The 20,405-nt window shown below is 45.5% G+C and overlaps 2 protein-coding genes across 11 annotated transcripts in view; one reads left to right on the forward strand and one right to left on the reverse strand.

Annotated features, from left to right (window-relative positions):
- Positions 1–11,293, forward strand: part of PBRM1 (polybromo 1) — a 95,684-nt gene extending 84,391 nt beyond the window's left edge. For 6 of the 10 annotated variants that reach the window (XM_058678646.1, XM_058678650.1, XM_058678642.1 and 3 more), the window contains 5 exons: positions 1,157–1,321; positions 4,660–4,815; positions 7,496–7,566; positions 7,674–7,890; positions 9,965–11,293. In XM_058678646.1, coding sequence (XP_058534629.1) covers positions 1,157–1,321; positions 4,660–4,815; positions 7,496–7,566; positions 7,674–7,890; positions 9,965–10,137 — 782 coding nt within the window. In that variant the 3' untranslated portion in view covers positions 10,138–11,293. The remainder of the gene's footprint in view (positions 1–1,156; positions 1,322–4,659; positions 4,816–7,495; positions 7,567–7,673; positions 7,891–9,964) is intronic. The other 4 variants (XM_058678648.1, XM_058678647.1, XM_058678651.1 and 1 more) reach the window with 2 other exon arrangements.
- A 3,871-nt stretch (positions 11,294–15,164) lies between these two features.
- Positions 15,165–17,857, reverse strand: LOC101522619 (ubiquinol-cytochrome-c reductase complex assembly factor 5). Its single transcript, XM_004581782.4, has 2 exons — positions 17,646–17,857; positions 15,165–15,832 (listed from the first exon to the last, which is right to left on the reverse strand). The coding sequence occupies exons 1-2, from the start codon at positions 17,794–17,796 to the stop codon at positions 15,741–15,743; spliced, it is 243 nt and encodes an 80-aa protein (XP_004581839.2). The 5' UTR covers positions 17,797–17,857; the 3' UTR covers positions 15,165–15,740.
- Between the last annotated feature and the right edge of the window lie 2,548 nt (positions 17,858–20,405).

Raw genomic sequence — 20,405 nt, forward strand, 5'->3', positions numbered from 1 at the left:
AGGATCATAGAGTGCTGATTTCTCTCTATATTCTTGGGCAAGTCACTGCTGGTATCCCATTTTATTTGCCCATTAGGAGGATTTCCTACTTATGAATGGTGACTCAGAAAAAAATCCTGTGTGATAGGAGCTTTGGGAATATGAACAGCATTTCTAGAGTTTTCTAGTAGCCTGCTAGCTCCCAGAAAGACTATGAATGTGACCATTGGGGTGCTTGGCTCTGCAAATCCTAAGAGAGTAGCTCAGGCAAGCAAGGAATATAACAGGGTGTGTTCCATAGCTCAGAATTGCCACAATCAAATGTCCTTCTTTCACTTTGGAAAAGTGAAGGTGGCTTTTGGAACTTTCACTTCTTGAGGTAGATTTATAGTTAGTATTTAGCTGATCTGCTTCAGAAAACCTGATTCTTTCAGTACACTGTCCACTGCTATATATGTATATCATCTATATGTAGAGAAATATTTATATGTTCTCTGCTTCTGATTATTGTAGCCTAAAATATCATGCATTTCCCCCTTTGATGTTTATTAAGCATAACTTCTTTGCTTCATGGGAATGTAGAAATTAGCTGTTTATATTGCCTAAATCCTTGTAGAAGAGGCAATAAGTTGCTTTTCCCTTACAGAGTTAATTTTCTTCAGCTGCTAAACTCTATATGACACTAATGATAAAGAGTACTCAAATCTTAGGAAAATTGGGTACAAGGAATCAGGAAAATATAGTAAGTAACAATTGTGCCAAAATTATAATGGGCCATGGAATTGCTTCATGTTGAAATTATAAGTAATCTATAATGCTATTAATACTAGAATAATGGTAGTGCTTCTCATCTTCAGGGTGCCTCACGAGATTAACCACGTTGGTTACGCTGGTGACGTGTTTAAATAAAATCTGTGCTTTCTGAATGTGTGTTGCAGTCTTAACATTCTTGAAATCTTTGCAGACCAGTTCTCAAGATGGGATAGGAAAGCTGGACTCTAGGTTACCAAATGAAAGCAGCCCGACTCCTCCTGTGTTGGGGACTAGTCATCTACTGTTTTTTTTCCACTGAGACAGAACTGTTTTCTGTGTTTTTACTAGTCCTGTTGAATGCAATGGATGGTATTTTGAATTCCTGGGTTAAAAACAGAATTGAAAATCTGAAATGCCTTTACAGAGCGGGCAGCTAAAGTTGCTGAGCAGCAGGAGAGAGAGCGAGCAGTACAGCAACAGCAGCCGAGTGCTTCTCCCCGAGCAGGCACCCCTGTGGGGGCTCTCATGGGGGTGGTGCCACCACCAACACCAATGGGGATGCTCAATCAGCAGTTGACACCTGTTGCAGGTAAAAACAGGAGCTAAGACCATTTTTTTCCACTTTAAGAAATTCCTTCATTTTTTTTTTCTCCAATAAGGAGTAGGCCACAGTCTATATAGCCTTTTCTCATAACAGTTTCAAAGTTTGGAGTCATCCATGTTGTCCTGTATTGCCTTCCCAAATAGGCAATGCCTCCTCTTTGCCCCAGAAATGGGCCCCGGCCCTAACCTTGGGAATCGATAGGGAGCAGCTCTTATCTGGCTGTAGCTAAGGTCTGGTGGTGTTCTCTACCCCAGACTGTGCTTGATAGAGCCCTAAAACAGAAGATATAAACAGACCCCAAATTCTGTTCTAGAAGGACTCCCAAGAGAAAACACAAAGCTAGTCTTTAGGTGGTGTCGATTGTCTTGTTTCATTCCAGTATTCAGTTTGCCTTGTTCTGCTGCAGCCATCCTTAAAAAGACTGACCATTTAAAAGGATTTTTGGCAATGATTTGTAAATCCTTTCTTGGTCACCAATTTGCATGACTGCTAAATAGAATACAAATTCCTTATTCAATTCATTGTGCCCACTCTGTAATGCTTTTCTATTTAATTACATTAAACTGCATTTTCTGTTAGTATCCCAGTCACATATCTTAAGTAAGAGAAAACAAAAAAGAAAATGATGAATGTGGTTTGCTTGTGTGTGTTGTCTCTGATTCTGGTAGCCGTAGCAATTTTGGCTATTCTTGAATTGAATACCCTTGTTGGACATGTCTCCAATGAGAAGCCTACAAACCCCCATCAGGCCCCTCCTTTGGGGCCTCTCCAAGCCTGCTTAGGTGTGGTCAAGCTACCTGTTTCTTTGAAGAAAGCAGTGTTGACCTCTTTTTCAAGGAATCCAAGATAGTGTTGTTCAAGGCAGGCTTGTTGGAATGCTGTTTTTGTTTTGTTTTTTGCTTTTTAAGGAAGAGTAGCATAACTTTTCCATTGTCGCTCCTAACTTTTGTGATGGCAGGTTCTCAAATGCACTATCACTGAGCTCAGCAGTTGCACTCGCCAAAACATCTGAATCATGGCTCTCAGTACTGTCAGTGCTACTGATGTTGATCTAACAAATCTCATAATCGCCTGCTCTATTCCATGGCCCATTTTTGGTTAAGGGGGTTCTGGAGGTTTTTAGAAATCAGGCCCTAACATGGGGACTTTGAAAGTTAGAATTCCCTCACTGATATTCAGCCTCTTTTGTTGTATTCAGTGTGTGATATTGTGACATTGTGCCCTTGACTACAAAACCCAGGGACACATTAACAAAATGAATACAAACAGCTAAAACCAGAAAAAACAGCAGCTGCAGCATTTTAGCTCCCTGTTGGGGAATAAATCACAGAGCTGTTTGGGTGAGGAGGGTGGGCCCTTTGGAAAGCCCCTTTTCCATTTATTAATAAGGGTGTACTGCCCAGACTTCACTCCCATGTGCTGGGCCATGGGAGTGAAGGGCAAGCGTTCTAGATAGTGCTCAGTCTCTGGTCCGTAGTACACCTCCAAGGATTATTTTTCATGGGCTTATTGTAGGTTGCTTAGGGCCCGAGTCTTAGCCTTGTTGCTGTCTGAGACCAGCTTTGCTTACAAGCATTGAAGCTCATTTGAACACATGTGACTGGGATAATAAATGCCAAAGTACAGTTTAATGAAGACAAGTGTCACGTCTTTCAGTTCTTAATAATTTCTACAACCACAGCCCATATAGGCTGCGTTCAGATGGGCTTTTGTAATTGAAAGCAAAGCCTAATGTTCTTAAATTTCTCACCTACTTACCCCTGAATGCTTTGTCTAGTGGTGTGGTTAAAAGGCAGTTTGGTAGCATCAGATCTCCTCAAGCTTAAGGTGATGGTGTCTGTTCAAAAGTTGGTTTTATTACCTGAACTGTCATTTTTTTTTTAAATGAAACTCATAATCCTATTTCAAGTATAGAGATACTACTGTTTAAAATTGTGGGTTTTTTTTTTTTTACTGGTTTGTATAATTGTAAATTTCACAGCTCATGACTAAGGAAGCAGGATGCTTTCATAGCTTTAATAGACTAGACTTGTTTAAATAATAAATGTTTTTCAAAAAATTCTTTAGGGAAAATCAAGGAGTAAAACCCTTAGCAGAATCTGGAGTTTTCTCAAGTCCCTCCATAAAGAGTATTTTACAGAAAATGAGGGTTAGTCCCTTACTCTTTCCTTTTTAAAGAAGCTGTTACCAAAAGTGACTGAAGTTAGGGGGAATTCTGTGTTCTTGTTGATCATGATTATTGTAAATCCCAGAAGAGACATGTTGTCCTTGTTTTAAAAAAAAAAAAAAAATCGTGGTTTTAAAGATCTTTTGATGGGTGAGTTCTTGACATTTTTAAATTATTTTATTACTTCCACTGCTTTGGTCACAGATGCTTGTTTGCTGGACCTCTTTCCTTGCCGGCAATCCATGTTATGTCAAGGTGCACTTTGAAAATAAAGGACTAAAAGCCTCCATTCCCAGAAATTCTGTAGCTCCATTAAAATGCTCCCTGTTGCCTGAAGGTTTCCCTGAGGACAGTCATGAGCTTGGAGACAGAGGACAGTTGGCCCATCTCATGTCATCAGAGCCTGATTCTCCAGCTCTTCCTCCTTACAGTCTCTGTAGAGATGCCTAAGTGACCTTGGCTTTGGTTAACTTGGGAGGGTTTAGGTTTTATCCGTATTTTATCATGTTTTGAGATCTAAAGATGAAACTGCATTCATTGGAATGGCTCTGAGAAGCTTATCCACACCTCAAGCCTGAGTGCAGTCCTTTCTCACCAGCAGTAGTGACTGGAAGGGAAGAATAGGAAATGGAAAAGTCCTGAAAAATTCTTGCCTCCAAGCTGGAGAACCATGCTTTGCACTCAGGACTGTGCACCTCATTTCCTTCCATTCTAGTGTCCCCTCATGTGTACCTATGATAGGCATATGAGTGTGGGCCGAGTGCAATGATTTTTTTTTTTGTAGTGTTCAATTAAAATTGAAGTCAGCAGACCTGGTCACACTGTTTGGACAACTTGAAGAGTTCTGATCTTGAGAAGACAGTTACTAGAACTCCTCTTTATTATTATTTAACTGAAAATATGTAGCATATGTATCCCAGGGAAAATAACTACAAACAATAATGTACTAAGTACTAATTCATCCAGAAATATTGGGTTCATATTTGTAATGTCTTATTTTGTTCATTATTGCAACAAAATAATTGCACTAATTGCCGTTCTATCATGCAGTACTAAGGGTGCTTTGTTCATTGGTAGTGCATGTGGGAGGGTTGTTATTACTTAGCTCATGTTGCATGTTAATGATGCATGTCTGAAATTTGTTGTGTCCTTCAAGGCATGATGGGTGGCTATCCGCCAGGCCTTCCACCTTTGCAGGGCCCAGTTGATGGCCTTGTTAGCATGGGCAGCATGCAGCCACTTCACCCTGGGGGGCCTCCACCCCACCATCTTCCGCCAGGTGTGCCTGGCCTCCCAGGCATCCCACCACCGGGTAAGAATTTCATCCTCATTTGCTCATTAATTTCATCTTCACATTCTTTTTCCTTCCTAAACCAGTCGTTCCAGGTGGCACCTGCTGCCCACTGTGACCAGGCCTTTTCTCACTGAAACTCTGAGATGTGAGCAGCAGGGCCTATCATGTGTATTGAGCAGATGGCTCCAGCACCTGTGTCCTTGTGCTCCTGGCTGCCTTGCAGCAGCGTAGACCACATGACAGAGGCCAGACTAAGCAGACTCAGGGGCAGGAGGCATGCTCTGTTGTCATTACTCAAGCAATATGACATGTGCTTGGAAAAAAAGAAAGAAACAAACTGCTTAGGAGGTTGTTGTGCCCTCTGTCCCATGCCCGAAGTTTCCCAATCTCTAGTTGAGAGTCACATAGGAAGCGCTCTGTCTGTGAGTGCGTTTCTACCTCTGATGCAATTCTTACCTCACAGAGTCCTCTGTCCAAGGTCCCTGGGCTATCTCTACTCCAGCAATAAACTCTTCAGAAGTCCTTCACCACTGTGGCTTAGGAACAACAAGGAGGAATGAGCCCTGGAGAAGCATGGTATACCATTTTAAAGAACAACTTGGCTGACACTACTTGCTGTATAAACACTTGTCTATGTCAGCAGAAGTTGAGAAGTTCTTTCAGATAGAATTATATAAATGGGGTCCAGAAAGAACCACATTCAGTTTCAGAATGAATTAAAAGTTGGAACACTGTGTTAAAGGAAGATGATATGCTGCCACATTAATTGCCAACATCTGCAAAAGAACCAACTATTAGCTAAAATCTTTTTGGATGAAATGTGACCTTTAGATGACTGAAATAACATTTTCTGTATTACTTAAAATATCACCTAAAGGGACCGGGCCCAGGTAAAATGTGGATGGAAACTCATTAAATTCACTAACACCAGCACTAAGCCTATTGATCATTAGGTTTTGCAGGATTCCACATGATTCTTCCAAGGGTTGAGCCAACAGTGTGCAAGGCAGGCAGACCTAATGGCTTGCTTGGCCTCAGCCTCTAGTCTGTGTGAATGTTCTTAGAGAATGGCTGTAACTCCACTAATGTGCCTTTTTCCTTATGTTCCTGGAGTAAGAAGTGTTTGTGAGAGTGGGTGCTTCATTATAAAATTGTGGCCTGTGTGTGGCTCCTGTTGTAGAAAGGGTCAGATATAAATTAGGTGTTCCTAATTATATATTAGGTGATAGGCAAACTGGCCCTTAGTCTGTGCCCTCTTGGCCCAAGGTGTCATGCCAAGAACAGTGTAGAAACGACACCTTCTAGAGGCATGTGGTACTCAATAGAACCACACCCAAAACCAGTACCCTCTAGTAAAGCAGCTGTCGGTGGATAGCGGTATTCCGTTGCCCCTTTCTCAGATTGCAAATTGCATTTGAAAGAGGTGTAACAAGAGCAGAAGCCTTTGGAAGCGCCTGTGGAGACTCCACTTACATTTTCCCTGGTGTCCTTGGCATGACATATGTGAACAGGAAGCACAGGTGTTTGCAGTTGTGTGTGAGCTGCCCTGCAAACAGTGACAGGCCATATAAGGAGTCGTGCTGTGCTGATCCAGTAGACTGATGGGCATTCGACTAGAGAAACTCCTGCCTTTACAGTAGTAGCTTATCCTTTGCTTGTTTTTCATATAGCAAATTTAAAAGTGCCTAATACTTCCTGGAAGTGGCATTTAGCAATTATGATCCTAGAATAAACTGCTTCTTTCTCACCAAAATATCAATATTTAGACTCCCAACAGCCAGCAGGACTTATTTAAGTTTTAAACAACTTTCCACAGTTTTGATTGTGGTTTGTTTGTTATTTTTTCACAAAGTGGATGTCTTGCCTATTTCTGGTTGTTTATCAGAATCACAAATGAGATAAAAATAGCTTCGGACACTAAATTTAGGACATTTCATTATGATCAACAAGTGCCTGTGAGGCAGTGATTGCTCAGGAGCATTCTCCAAGGGAAGTTGACTGGTTAATTACCAGAGTCATGGTACAAACACAATAGGCCTGTTTCTTTGTTCCTTGGTTGTTTGACTCAGGAAGCAATAACAGCAAGAGTATTCACTTCCATGTGATCTCCTCTCACAGTGATTCTCTGTCAAATGGAAGTGTCCTCTCTACCAGCCCCAGTGTCTGCAGTTAGAACCAGGTGCTGGTGACCTGGGAAGGGACAGCAAGGCTATGCCGCAGCCTCCACAAAGCTAATGACCTGTGTTTCCGTAGCCTCTTCTTTGTGAACCTACTGTCCTAGCACATTGCTTACTGCTAAGCCTGACTGCAGTGCCATTCCTGCTGAAATTAAGTACAGACCCCAATTATGGGAGAATCTGTTGTCAAAAGAAAACCATACCTTGATGACAGAGATGTTTCCTGACTTACCTAGCGAATTACTAGGATTTTGCACAGAGTTCAAATCCTGTCTGAGCCATTAAGCAATGTATGTTCAACTGACAAGTTACAATAGCACTGAGCTTTAAGTACCTAAAACCAAAATAATAGAAATTTTCTTTGAATCCTGTTTAGGGGCCTCAGGGTCTCTGTCTATAAACACTCAAGGGTAGAAGTGCATAGGTTGGCTTTATAAATGTTACCATTTCTTATCAGTCAGCAGTTTTTCAGTCACCTCAACCCAGAGCCTCTAATTGTGCCATTGCATTCTGAATTATAGGTGTGATGAACCAAGGAGTGGCCCCTATGGTAGGGACTCCAGCTCCAGGTGGAAGTCCATATGGACAACAGGTGAGCCTCCCAAAGGGATTTTCAGGGATGACAGAATTCTAGTCATCTTCCTTCTTAGAGCAGGTGACCTGTGTGTTTGCCTCACCATGTGATCCATGCTCTTTCAGGTGGGAGTTTTGGGACCACCTGGGCAGCAGGCACCACCTCCGTATCCTGGCCCACATCCAGCTGGCCCCCCTATCATACAGCAGCCAACGACACCCATGTTTGTGGCTCCCCCACCGAAGACCCAACGACTTCTCCACTCAGAGGCCTACCTTAAATACATTGAAGGACTCAGTGCTGAGTCCAACAGCATTAGCAAGTGGGACCAGACCCTGGCAGGTAAGGAGAATTTTTATTATTTTTTTTAAGGTTTATTTGTTTTTATAGGAAAATCAGATATGCAGAGAGGAGGGGAGAGAAAGAGGAAGATCTTCCATCTGCTGATTCACTCCCAAAGTGGCCGCAATGGCCAGAGCTGACCCAGTCCAAAGCCAGGAGCTTCTTCCGGGTCTCCCATGCAGGTGCAAGGTCCCAAGGCTTTGGGCCGTCCTCAACTACTTTCCCAGGCCACAAGCAGAGAGCTTGATAGGAAATGAGGCCGCCCAGACACAAACCGGCGCCCATATGGGATCCAAGGCGAGGACTTAAGCCACTGGGTTACTGCACCGGGCTCATGAAAATCCTTCTGAACAAGCCTGTGCAAAATCCATGCTTTTAAAAAAACCTTCCCACTGCTGTTGGAATATTGTATAATAAACATGTCTTCTTAAGTAAATAAAATAGTGTATTTCATAAATGGTTTGGAGCTTCTTTGCATATTGACATCCCACACTGAAAATAAGTTTTTTTTTCTTTTTGCCAAATTTCAAGGTTAAGTTTTATCACAAACATCACTGTATTTTCTTCTCTTTTTTTTTTTTAAGATTTATTTATGTTCATTGGAAAGGCAGATATACAGAGAGGAGGGGAGACAGTGAGTAAGATCCTTCGTCTGATGATTCACTCCCCAAGTGACCGCAATGGCCGGTGCTAAGCCGAACCAAAGCCAGGAGCCAGGAACTTCTTCCGGGTCTCCCATGTGGGTGCAGGGTCCCAAGGCCTTGGGCCATCCTCGACTGTTTTCCCAGGCCATAAGCAGGGAGCTGGATGGAAAGTGGAACTGCTGGGATTAGAACCGGTGGCCATGTGGGATCCCGGTGTGTTCAAGGCTAGGACTTTAGCCAGTAGGCCACCGCGCCAGATCCCATCACTGTATTTTAAAATATATTTCAGGCATTATCCCAGCGCAAGTGCTTTCCCTAGAAACTAAGAAGCCAGTTTGAGGTGCTTATATCCTACATTGGAGTACCTGGGTTCAAGCCCTGGTTTCCATGGCCTACTTCAAGCTTCCTGCTAATGCAGACCCTGAAAATCAGTGGTGATGGCTTGAGAAACTGAGTTTCTTGGTACTGGTGTCATGGCATAGCAGATTAAGCCTGCACCTATGCCGCCAGCATCCCAGGTGGATGCTAGTTTGAGTTCTGGCTGCTGTATTTCCAGTCCAGCTTCGTGCTAATGTACCTGCAAAAGCAACAAAAGATGGTTCAAGTCCTTGGCTCCCTGCACTCATATGGGAGACCTAGAAGCTCCTCATTCCTGCCTAAATATTGGGTGCATATTTGAAGGCAGCCCTTTGGCTTAATAGGTTAATCCTCTACCTTTGGCACTGGCATCCCATTTGGACACTGGTTGACATCCTGGCTGCTCCATTTCTTATCCAGCTCCCTGCTAATGGCCTGGGAAGGCAGCTAAAGATGGGCCTTTGGTAGTCCCTGCATCCACATGGGAGATCCAAAAAGGAGTTCTGAAAAATAATATCAGGGTTGTATATGATAAAACGATGAATGCATTTTTTTTAAGATTTATTTATTTTTATTGGAAAGTCATATTTATAGAGAGGAGATACAAAAGGAAAGATGTTCCATCCACTGGTTTACTCCCCAAGTAGTCACAACAACCAGAGCTGAGCCGATACAAAGCCAGGAGCCCGCAGCTTCTTCCGGGTCTCCCACACAGGTGCACAGTCCCAAGGCTTTAGGCCATCCTCAACTGCTTCCCTAGGCCACAAGTAGGGAGCTTGAAGGGAAGTGGAGCAGCTGAGATACGAACTGGTACCCATATCGGCTCCTGGTGTATTCAAGGCAAAGACTTCAGCCACTAGGCTACCATGCCAGGCCCATTGAATGTATCTTTTAATACCTAAGTAAATAATGTAAGAAATTTGCTTGGAAATATTTTGTAGTAAAAATTCACAATATTTCATAAATATTAATTGTTTTATATTATTGTTACTGTCAGAACTTGAAACTGAGGGATGTTTTGTCACCTTAAGATTCCTCTTTCTGTTTCTGTTTCTCTGCGCTTGAATTTTTAGCTCGAAGACGCGATGTCCATTTGTCCAAAGAGCAGGAGAGCCGCTTGCCCGCTCACTGGCTGAAAAGCAAAGGGGCCCACACCACCATGGCAGATGCCCTCTGGCGCCTTCGGGATTTGATGCTCCGAGACACCCTCAACATCCGCCAAGCATACAACCTTGAAAATGTTTAGTCACATCCTTACGTTTCTTTTATAGAAGCATACAGAGTTGTGGAACAGTAGCCATTTTAGTTACTGGGGGTGGGGGAAGGAACAAAGGCTGATAATTTTTATTGCATTTTACTGTACATCACAAGGCCATTTTTATATACGGACACTTTTAATAAGCTATTTCAATTTGGTTTTTGTTATATTAAGTTGACTTTATCAAATACACAAAGATTTTTTTGCATATGTTTCCTTCGTTTAAAACCAGTTTCATAATTGGTTGTATATGTAGCCTGGGAGTTTTATCTTTTTACTTGTTGCCATGGAACTGAAACCATCGAAGGTTTTTGTCTTGGCTTGGGATTCTTGTGTTTTGGGGGGGTGGGGGGAGGAGGTGTTTTGTTTTTTTTTATAAACAAACAAAATGGAAAAAAAATCACAAGAGTTTACAGATTAGTTTAAGTTGACAAAGAAATGTGAAATTGATCCTAGTTTACATCGTAGAGAGGGGAGTGTACTTCAGTGTCTGTTTCATGTGCCTGAAGCTCTTAAGCCACTTTCCACTAAAGCAGTTTCTTCCAGGTGACATGAAGTGCTTTCTTTGAAAGGTGGTTGTTTTGACTGCAGGTGTAGACAGGCAGCATGTTTGCCCTGTTCTCTCTCAGGCTCACTACGGAAAGCTGGGGCCTGGGCTCCGAGTCCACCGAGAGCTAGTGTAGCTAGACACGGAGTGCTTGGTCTGGTGCTGAGGAAGGCTTCTCTGCTAGCAGTGATTTTTGCAGAACATGTGCACACCTGAATGATATTTAGCCCAGCAGGTAAGTTTAAAGGTACTTTTGATCTGTTTATAGTGAATTCACAGTTTATGCCTATACATGCTAGATGATTTTATATTTTAAATCTGTTACATTGAAAAACATTAATCTTCAAGCATTGAGGTGTGCCTGGAGGTGATTTATTTTTAAAGTTCACACCTAACCTAACCTCAAAAAGGGAGTATGTAATTGGATATGAGCTGTGTCTGGAGGATAATTGTGGCACTGTAGATTGCCTGCATATGCAACTATGTTTTATGTTTTATTTCCTTGTTATCCAATGTGGCTTTGTTTTTGGTTTTGGCTTTTTTCATGTAAATTTCAGGGTTCTGATTCCTGACCAGAGTTTAATTACTTTCTTCTAATTTTTTTTTTACTTTAGCTTATGCTTTTGAATTACAGAGAAAGGAATAATAATTTAAGAAATGCTCGCTAAAAATACCATACCATATCCCAAACACGTGGGTTTGGTGACCATGTCTTTCTATACAGCCCTGGAATAAACATCTGGAGGCAGTGGGGAACACGCAGTAGTGTTTAACTTGGTGGTATGTTTTGGAGACCTACTTCATTGTGACAGGGTGGTTGCCATGGTGGTGAAGCTTCCACTGCTCCTTCTCAATTGAGAGACTCTCAAAGGATACTGTTTTCCTTTTAATATGCTATGAATCAATACCCAGATGTGTAATTATCATATTTACTAAATCATGAGGGCAAAGGGTGTAGAATGGGGAAAAGTCTCTTGTATTAAGTGTTACTTTAAATACAAGAGACCTTGTAACTTAACTGCCTTTAGTCAACCACTGGATCTCAATTTGCATCACGTATTTTAAGCAGTTTTGGATTTTTAAAAATACAAGAGTAGTGTCAGTACCTTATTGTTAAACTCAGTCAGATCAAGAAATCTTCAGTTCTTGGTTATTTGGGCCATTGAATCATCATGGAGTAAGAGTCTTTTCTTTCTAGACACCCTTGAATTACACCAAAGAACATAATTTTGTTAAATTATTTATTTATTTCCTGCATTTATTTCCCTTTTTAAGGTCTGGATGAGACTTTTGGGGGAGCCTCTACAAACTTCCCTGTGGGCCACATGGGGCATTAGAAACCAGAGCACTCCAGGCTCCTTGCCAGTGTCTCCAGGTGCTGTGGGAACCGTGGGGCCAGCCAGGGCATTCCCTGAGACATTGCAGAGCCGGCCCAGGGCACTAGTAGACAGGCCCTGATTAAATGTTTTTAAAAAAATGTAAAAAAAGGAAAATTAAAAAAAAAAAAACCTGTGTATTTATTTTAGAATCATGTCTTTCTGCATACTAACCTGGGGAATATCAATTAGCATTTAAGATACAAGATTTGAGACCAGCCATCTTCCAAAAAAAGAAAAGTAAATATTCTGACTTCAGAAAGTACAAGTAAACTATACATCGTTTCTTCATTAATTTTAGGAATTGTAGTAATGTGGCTTAGATAGTATAATGGCCTAAATGTTTTCAAAATTTAAGTTCCTGTGGAGAATTTTGTTTATATGCAGGAAAACTTATAGGTTTAAAATAGTCTATTTTGTCAGCCAAGATTTAAAGGGCCTTTAACTGTTTTTGTTTTTGTTTTTGTTTTACCTCCCATTCCCTTCCTATGAGGAAGAATGGAAGGGGGGAGGAGGACATTTATTTGTGTAAAATCCCCAAATTGGTGTTCATTGACTTTTCAGCTTGAAGGTTTTCAGACCTGATTAAAATTTGGTTTATTCTAATTTCTGTATCATCTTCTTCGGAGGTTTAAGTGGTAATTAGTCTTATAACATGTATGTATCATATGTTTGTTCATCTAAAGCTTTTTAATCCAAATAAAAATGGAGTTTGCAAAGTGATTTGGATTAATCAGGTTTGGTTGTTCTGTTAAAACTGTGTCAGATGTTAGTTTCAAGCAGATTTAACCCTCAAGCCCAGACTTCATGCTGACAGTGATGGCTGCCAACTGAAAGGAAGAAAGCCACTCAGTGGAGGTGGTTCAGGCAGGATTCTGGACGTGTGCAGTGAAAGTTGAAGGGAGACAAGCTGAAAGTGGCCCAGGCCACGCTTCTGAGGCTGGCAGCCAAGGGTTCCCTCCTGTGCTTAGTGTAGGTAGCAGTGTGGGTTGAAGCCAGAACTGAAGAGTCAGGAGAGCAGATGAAGGCAGCAAGTCCCTAGAGGTGAAGCTTCAGTCAGCCAGATGGGCTGTGTTGAGAAGACACATACAGCTCAGTATGTCCTTAATGTGTTGGGAAGTTTTTATAAACAGTTGTTTTTAATAGAAATGTTTCCAGTGGAAAGTAATGGTAAACTCAACCAACCATTTTCCTCTAACATCACTTTGCAAATCCCTGTGGTTCTGTGCTTTGGTCTTCAAGGCCACCTGTTCTCGAGCCTGATATGTAAACATCCCTGCCCAATACTAAGTAGACAAACACCTTTTTCCTGAGTCTAGAGTAATGCTGGGTCGGCCAAGTGAAAGTTCAGGGCTGAGCGAAGGAATGCATCTTTCCCCTAATTAGGGTTTCTTGAGGCGCTCATGACTTTGGATTGCACATAAATGTGGCAAGAAATCTCAAGGTTAATAGATGTTTGAGGACTAAGCACTGATGCTGCTTTACTAAGAGATTGCTGACAAAACACAATGATGCAGAAGTGCATTATTTTTAAAGATAAACAATTGTGGAAAAACGTAAATGTACATAAAAATCAGAGCGATTAAGAACTGACAGATGGACAAAAATAACCATTTAGTTTGTATCTAACCTCCTTTCCCTGTCACTTAAGATGCTAAGAAAACACTGCAGAACCCCTGTTCAGATGCTAAATAGGCTTTCATCATACTAGAAGAAATGTAGTTTTTGAAATGCATTAATTTTTGCTGTGTTCATATTGGGAGCCATTAGCATTCTGTGAAGGATGTGCTATAGGAGGAATATTGTGGCTCTTGCCATTTTAAGTTCTCTCTTAAATAACTCTAGTATCTGCCCAAGTGGGGTGGAGTCTTCTATTAGAAGAGCTTAAAAAAAAAAACTTGAGCAGAAGTTAAAAACTTTTACATTAACCAAGATAATGTAGCGTCCAAATTACTATGCTGTGAAAGAATTACTTGCACTGAATACATACATGATCCTGTCATTTTCCAAATGTATGTTGTCCTTCAATGAATCACCACTTTAAAGGAAAGATAAAGAGGGAGGGAGGAGAACTGGTAAGGTTAACAAAATTCAGGCCAATGAATGTCCCTGGGGAGTATCTATCTAATCATGGAGACAGGCAGATGCAGAAGTTGGCTACTGGGTTTACTAACATACACTGTTACTCTTTGTAAAATGGTTTGTGTGTTAAATATTCCCTAGATACAGCAAATGCAAGGGGAGAACCTAGGGAATGTGACCATCTCTAAATGAGACTCATATCACAGTTTAAGTTTCTTCAGCAGTTTCTAATCATTGAGATGTTTAGGGTCCTTCGACTTGAATTACCAGGAACTCTATATGACACAGAACATGAAGATTCGGGGAACCATCCCCTGATGATCAGCTGCCTGTTTTTTGTCGTCGTCGTTGTTGTTGTTTGCTTTTTCCTTAAACATCCATTTATTTGAAAGGCCAATTTACCAAGAATGGGAAAGAGAAACAAAGAGACCTTCCATCTGCTGGTTTACTCGCCCAAAGGGCTGCACCAGCCAAGGCCAGGCCAGGCTGAAGTCAGGAGTCTGGAACTCCATCTGGATTTCCCAGCGTGAAGGGCATGGACCCAAGCCCTTGGCCCATGTTTAGTTGCTTTCAAAGGTACATTGACAGGCAGCTGGATCAGAAGTGGAGCTGCGCTTCATACCGGATGCCAGCACCACAGGCAGCAGCCTAAACAGCTGCACCAGGAGGCTAGCCCCTCTCTCCCCCTTATCTGAGTCATTTTACACCAAACTGATTCTAACCCTAAAGGACAAATTAGGAGGAAACAAATCCCTAGGGGGAAAAAAGTGTTTATGGCAGAGATAATCAACCTGAAGACACATTATGATGTTAAGGATCAGCACATTTATTCTTGTGCAATAATTACACACTGTTTTGAAATGTAGTCTCCTTTAGTATGTATTTCCTTGCTTGAAAGGATGTTGGATGTGATTGCCCAAACACGGGAAAATTTTGGTTTTTTTTCCCACCAGTTGTAAATACTTGCCAAATCTCTCAATAGGTAGAGCTTTTTTTTTTTTTTTTTTAAATTTTACTTAATTAAAGTCTGCAGCTGCTTTACATTGTGTAGGTTGACTTTCTTTCAAAAAGAGCAGCATTTTCCTCCACGGGGTAGGAAGCTTGGTAGCCACAGTCCTCATGAAGTCCAGCCCATGAATTGATGAGAGCACTAGCATGAGTAATGTGTAGTCCTGGCTGCGCTCTTGGAGTGGAAACAGTTCTCCATGATGATGCTCTTCACCTGATTTTGCCGTGGAGAGCATTTATATGTTCAAGGTTTACTGTGAATTCTGCAGTAAAAAGTAAATACAGTTTTCATGTGTGTCCCCAAAAGAAAGGGCTTTACAGTCATCACCACACCAAGAAGCATGTTGATCCCTTGATTTCCTTACGTATTTACTTGATGGGTCAGATTCACTGGGCCAGTGTTATAGGAGGCAGTGTTTTCCCACAGGGAACTGGGAAGCATCTGAGCAGAGAGGCCAACACTATGGAGTCCCTGAGAGGCGCTTCTGGGATGAGTGTGTATCTGCCAAGAGCCCAGCTGTGGAAGAACCAAAACGCTGAACGGTTCAAGGGCTGAGTGGTAGCGACTCTCCTCACGGTCACTTTATCGGCTGCTGAAGTCCAACCTCGGACGCATCTTCCAGCCTTTGCTGATGCTGTCTTTCTGAGGCTTTTCTACGGTAGACATCATCTGTGTAAAACAAAGAGTTTGTGCAGATTTTCAAGTAAGTGGATAATTAAAAATACTCAAATTAGGCAATTCAGCCCATAGTCCAGGTCTGCTACTTGTTCCTGAATGCTTATCTTGGTAACAAAATAGCAATGTGAAAGAAATCTGAGCTGACTGAGGACTGTTGAATGGAGTTGCAGACTCCATTAGCAAGGTCATGTGTCTTCCAAGGTAAAATCATGTCCTAGCACACCTCTTGGAAGTGTTTAAGCGTCCCTCCCCACCTCCAGTTTCTCTTCTGCTTTCTGAAGCAACCCTTCACTCCAGACTCGCCCTGTGACTGCTGCTCCCTCTTCCACACCCAGAAACCCCCAATGGGGAGGGAAGGCCAGTTCCCTTGTTCCCAGGGGCTGCTCTTCTTCCAGGCTTGTGCCACTCAGCAGCTGCCATCTTCTGCACTGGCACCTCGGGCTGGGGCTCTTCCTTGTCCTCTGTGCCCATGCCCCCCTACCAAGTGTGGGGATGGAGCTCCCTTCACCTCTGCAGTAGCCATGTGCAGTCAACCCACTGCTGGCTCTGGAGCTCATCAGCTTGTGCCTATTCTTAACATTGTGACACCCTCAAAACCCCAACGCGGGACAGGCCATCCTCCAGCTTCTGTTTTGCCCTGCCAACTAATGCCTCTAGGTCAGCAGCAAGTCTGATGATCCTGTTTCTTCAGCCATGACCCTGACGCTCAGCACTCTTCTCACACCAAAGTGGCCATGAATTCGTTCAGAGAAAAAGTCACTTGTTAAAGAGCTTCCAGGTAACTTCCAAGGGCTCCTCCTGCCCCCAGCTCTGATCCCACCCTCCCTCACCTTCCCTGGGGGTGAGGGGTCTCCAGCCACTCCCGCTGCTCAGTCACCAGGCCTTGTCCGTGCCACTACCTGTGGAGTGTCTGCTCACTTGGTATTCCACCATCTCCAATCTGGATAACCACACAGGTAAAACCCTTCAGTCCCCGGATACATTCTCCTCCGGGCTCTGTGTGGCCCTGCCCAGGTCTTTTTCAGCCATGTCACACCTCGGCCTCGGTTCCTCAGAGTGCATGCTCCCGCGGGATCTCCACGGGCCACACAGATGCTTGCTTCTCCACAAACCTTCCCCTCAGCTGGCTGACACCGGCTGGTCTTCAAGTTCTTCCCTTCAGCACCAAGTCCGGTTGAGGCGTCTTGCCTGAGACCGGGATGGCCTCTCCTCTCAGCAGCTGGTCACAGCAATCTGTCTCATTCGCTCCTGGAGTGCAGGGCCCTCCATGCTATCCACTAAGATCATCTCCTGTGGGCTCCTTAGCACTAACGAACGGACAAATGAGGACTGGCAATTCACAACGGGAGGGACGAAGCAGCTGGAGCCCTAAGTGTGGAGAACGTCTTGCTGCAGGAGGAACTGTCCGGTCCGGAGCGAGAGCTAAGCAAGGTTATGCCACGCGTTCTGACCATACCGGGCCAAGGACCGCAGGCCAAAGGCCTGGTCCCAAGCGGATCAGCTCCCTCGAGGGTTCGTTCAAAGAGAACTGGCCAGTTAGCTAGAGTTTCCGTGAGTCAGGATCTCCCCCCTTCTTCCTCTGACGGCTGTAACTCCCGAGCCTGAGACCCAATGTCACCGGCAAGGTGAAGGGCACACAGACACCAAAGTGGCCGACTTGGAGGAGAGCCTGCCACGCGCCTGGCACCGCACTGACCTTTTAGAGTACGGCCAGAGGCAGCTCGGCGCTCCCAGCGAAGTGAGCAGTCTGCCAGGTCGGATCACCCCCCTCCCGGGGAAAACGGGCCCCTGAACGGGAACTTACAGAAGGTCTCCTGGCCCACGCGCACTTTAATCATGATCCACTCCATCGTTCCTCCCAGGACAAAAAAGAAGGGCAGGAACCTGTAGATGCCGAACCACTGCTTTCCAGGCACCCGCTGCAGAACCCGCCTCACCTGGGCCCTGGAGAACATTCTCGGCCTGGGGCGCCGAGGAGCGCCCGCTGGGCTCACCCAGCCCAGAGCTGTCCCGCGGACACGGTTCTTCCGATCAGAGGGCGGCAGAGCGCGGGCATCCGCCAATCAGTGCCGCGGCGCGTGCGCGTGCTCCGTGAGTCCGATCCGCGTCCCCGGGAGCCGGCGCAGGCGCCTCTCAAGTGGCGTCGACCCGGCCTCCTCCCAGGCAGGCCCCGCCCTCGTGGCGCAGCCCCGCCCCCGGCCTCCTCCCGGGCAGGCCCCGCCCTCGTGGCGCAGCCCCGCCCCCGGCCTCCTCCCGGGCAGGCCCCGCCCTCGTGGCGCAGCCCCGCCCCGGCCTCCTCCCAGGCAGGCCCCGCCCTCGTGGCGCAGCCCCGCCCCGGCCTCCTCCCGGGCAGGCGGCGGCTCCGGGTTGGTTGCGGTGCCCCCAGCTCTGCCACCGCCATCTTCTTTTCCAATCCCCGCTGGAAGGGACGACCCTCTCTGTTGGCCCGGATCATACTGCACCATTCCCTCAAACGCGGTTGTCTATGCCTTGCGTTTCTTTTGGCAACTTGGTTGACTACTACACTTCCAGAGCAACAGAACTGAGTGTTCATTGTGGAACGCAGAACTTTGCCACAGCAAAAATCTAAGGAGGCCGTCTTGTGGTTTACTTTAAAATTAATTCATGAAAGCCTCTGTTACTAGGATCCATGCCGTTGTACAGGAACTTACAGGTGCTTTTTCTTTTTAGCTACAGAGCACAGGAATGTGTCTGTCCCGCAGCGATGGACTTGGTGCACGGAGCCGATAGTAACACGCCTGGACCCTGAAGGTTACTAGTGGCATCAGACTTTATACACTGAGGGTCGTATGAGATAAGGGAGGAGGCATTGAGCTTATCAACAAAACCCAGCAACTGTTTCTATACTTTTGTTTGGAACTCCTTTTGTATATTCTACCAAGTGTTCTCATACACATGCTGTCCACTCAGCTGTTCTCATACAAATGATATCCAGTTATACAAAAGGTATCCATTCGGTTGTTATACAAATATTATCCAATCAATTATAATCCTGTGCTCACTGACCTTTTAGGGTCACAGTGTCCTACACAGGAAAAACAAGCTCACTGCAAATGCCCCCTCTCCACCATGGCTGCGGCTGGGCGGAGCAGGAAGCCTGGATCCCACGTGGGTGGCAGAGGCCCAGCGTCTGAACCCTCACCGCAGCCTCCCAGGATCTCTGCATCACCTGGAAGCGAGTCAGGAGCCTGAGCTGGCATTGAACCCAGGTACTAGCAGGACGTGGGCATCCTGACATCTCAGCTAATAGGCTAGAATACCCATGTCATGCAGCATGAGCTTGCTATGCGCACTCATTGTGGAAAAGCCAGTGGGCTAAACACACCATGGGCACTGCTGGACTGTGCCACAGGAAGCCTTCAACACCTGCCTCCATCGTGCTCAGCTAACAACAGCTGATCCCTAATACCAGCTACAATACCTGGCCCTGGCTCTTAAGTTACGTCACCAGCTCTCGGCACCCAGGGACTTCCACATCCCATGGTGGAATCAAAATGGAGCTAGGAACTATTCCAAGCACCGTATCTACTGAAAGTGTGCAGACTGCTTCCTACCACTGAGCCCTAAGCAACACGGCCTGAGAAAATGTTATATGATTCTCATCGTGTCAGCTACAGCATCTAAACTATCCCCGATGACGAGCATAGAGGCTGGGCAAGTACCAAAGTCTCAAACTTTATGGAAGGGACTGGTATGTCTGCAGGCTTAGGACCATTGCATTCTCAGACATGCCCGACGGACAGAGCCCCGACAGGACACCCTGTCTTCATCACTGCTGGCCTTCACACCGGGCATCACTGTGCCTCCTGAAGAAACGCTTTTAGGGAGTAGTCACCGCACCACGGGGGGCTGAAAAAACGCCTTGAAAAGCTTAGGACCAGTAGGAGGGCTCGGCACACCCCAGGGCCGGCGGGGCGGCGTGCTCAGAACGCGGATGGGAGCCGAGGAGAGGCGGCGAGAACGCGGACTTTCCGTCGGCAACTCTAGCCACAGAGGTGAGGTGGCAGCTGCAGAGGGCGCGGAATTAAGTCCAGGCGGGCGCCATGGCCCCCGGGCCCACAGCCCTGCGAGGCCTCAGGGCGGCGGGACCACGAGGCTCACAGAAGACGCGGCCTCCGCCAGATCCGTGGGCGCGGGTAAGGGCTCTTTATTCTCCAGAGGAGTGAGTGGCGCGGCCTGGGCTCTGGTCAGCGGGCAGTCGGGCAGGGGCTGGATCGGGGCACAGGACCCTGGCCGGCAGGAAGCCCGAGGCTCTGAGGAGATGGAACACCCGGGATTGGAGGGAAAGGAGGCAGACCCGGGGGACCAAGTGGATCCGCCGTCCGTAGCCTCGCGGGGACGGCTGCTCCTAGCCCCTCGGACCCGCAGTGCAGGGCACAGAAGGAGCCGCCATCGGCGCCGTGACGACCGAAGGGGGGCGCAGAGTCTCCACTGCGCCGGGACCCGGGAAGGGGGCAGGGAGTCCGCCCCGTCCCGCCCCTCCCGGGGCCTCCCGAGCCGAGCCGAGCGCCCATTGGTTGGCCGGGGTCGGCGCGCCTCGCCC

This window comes from Ochotona princeps, chromosome 21, assembly GCF_030435755.1.
Source record: "Ochotona princeps isolate mOchPri1 chromosome 21, mOchPri1.hap1, whole genome shotgun sequence".
Lineage (NCBI taxonomy): Eukaryota > Metazoa > Chordata > Mammalia > Lagomorpha > Ochotonidae > Ochotona > Ochotona princeps.

Bases quoted from the DNA above. Each gene is read 5' to 3' on its own strand.
- LOC101522619 (XM_004581782.4), bottom strand. From the start codon at position 17,796: ATGTTCTCCAGGGCCCAGGTGAGGCGGGTTCTGCAGCGGGTGCCTGGA. The intron at 15,833-17,645 runs GTAAGTTCCCGT...TGTTTTACACAG, and splicing joins CGTGGGCCAGGAGACCTTCT to ATGATGTCTACCGTAGAAAA.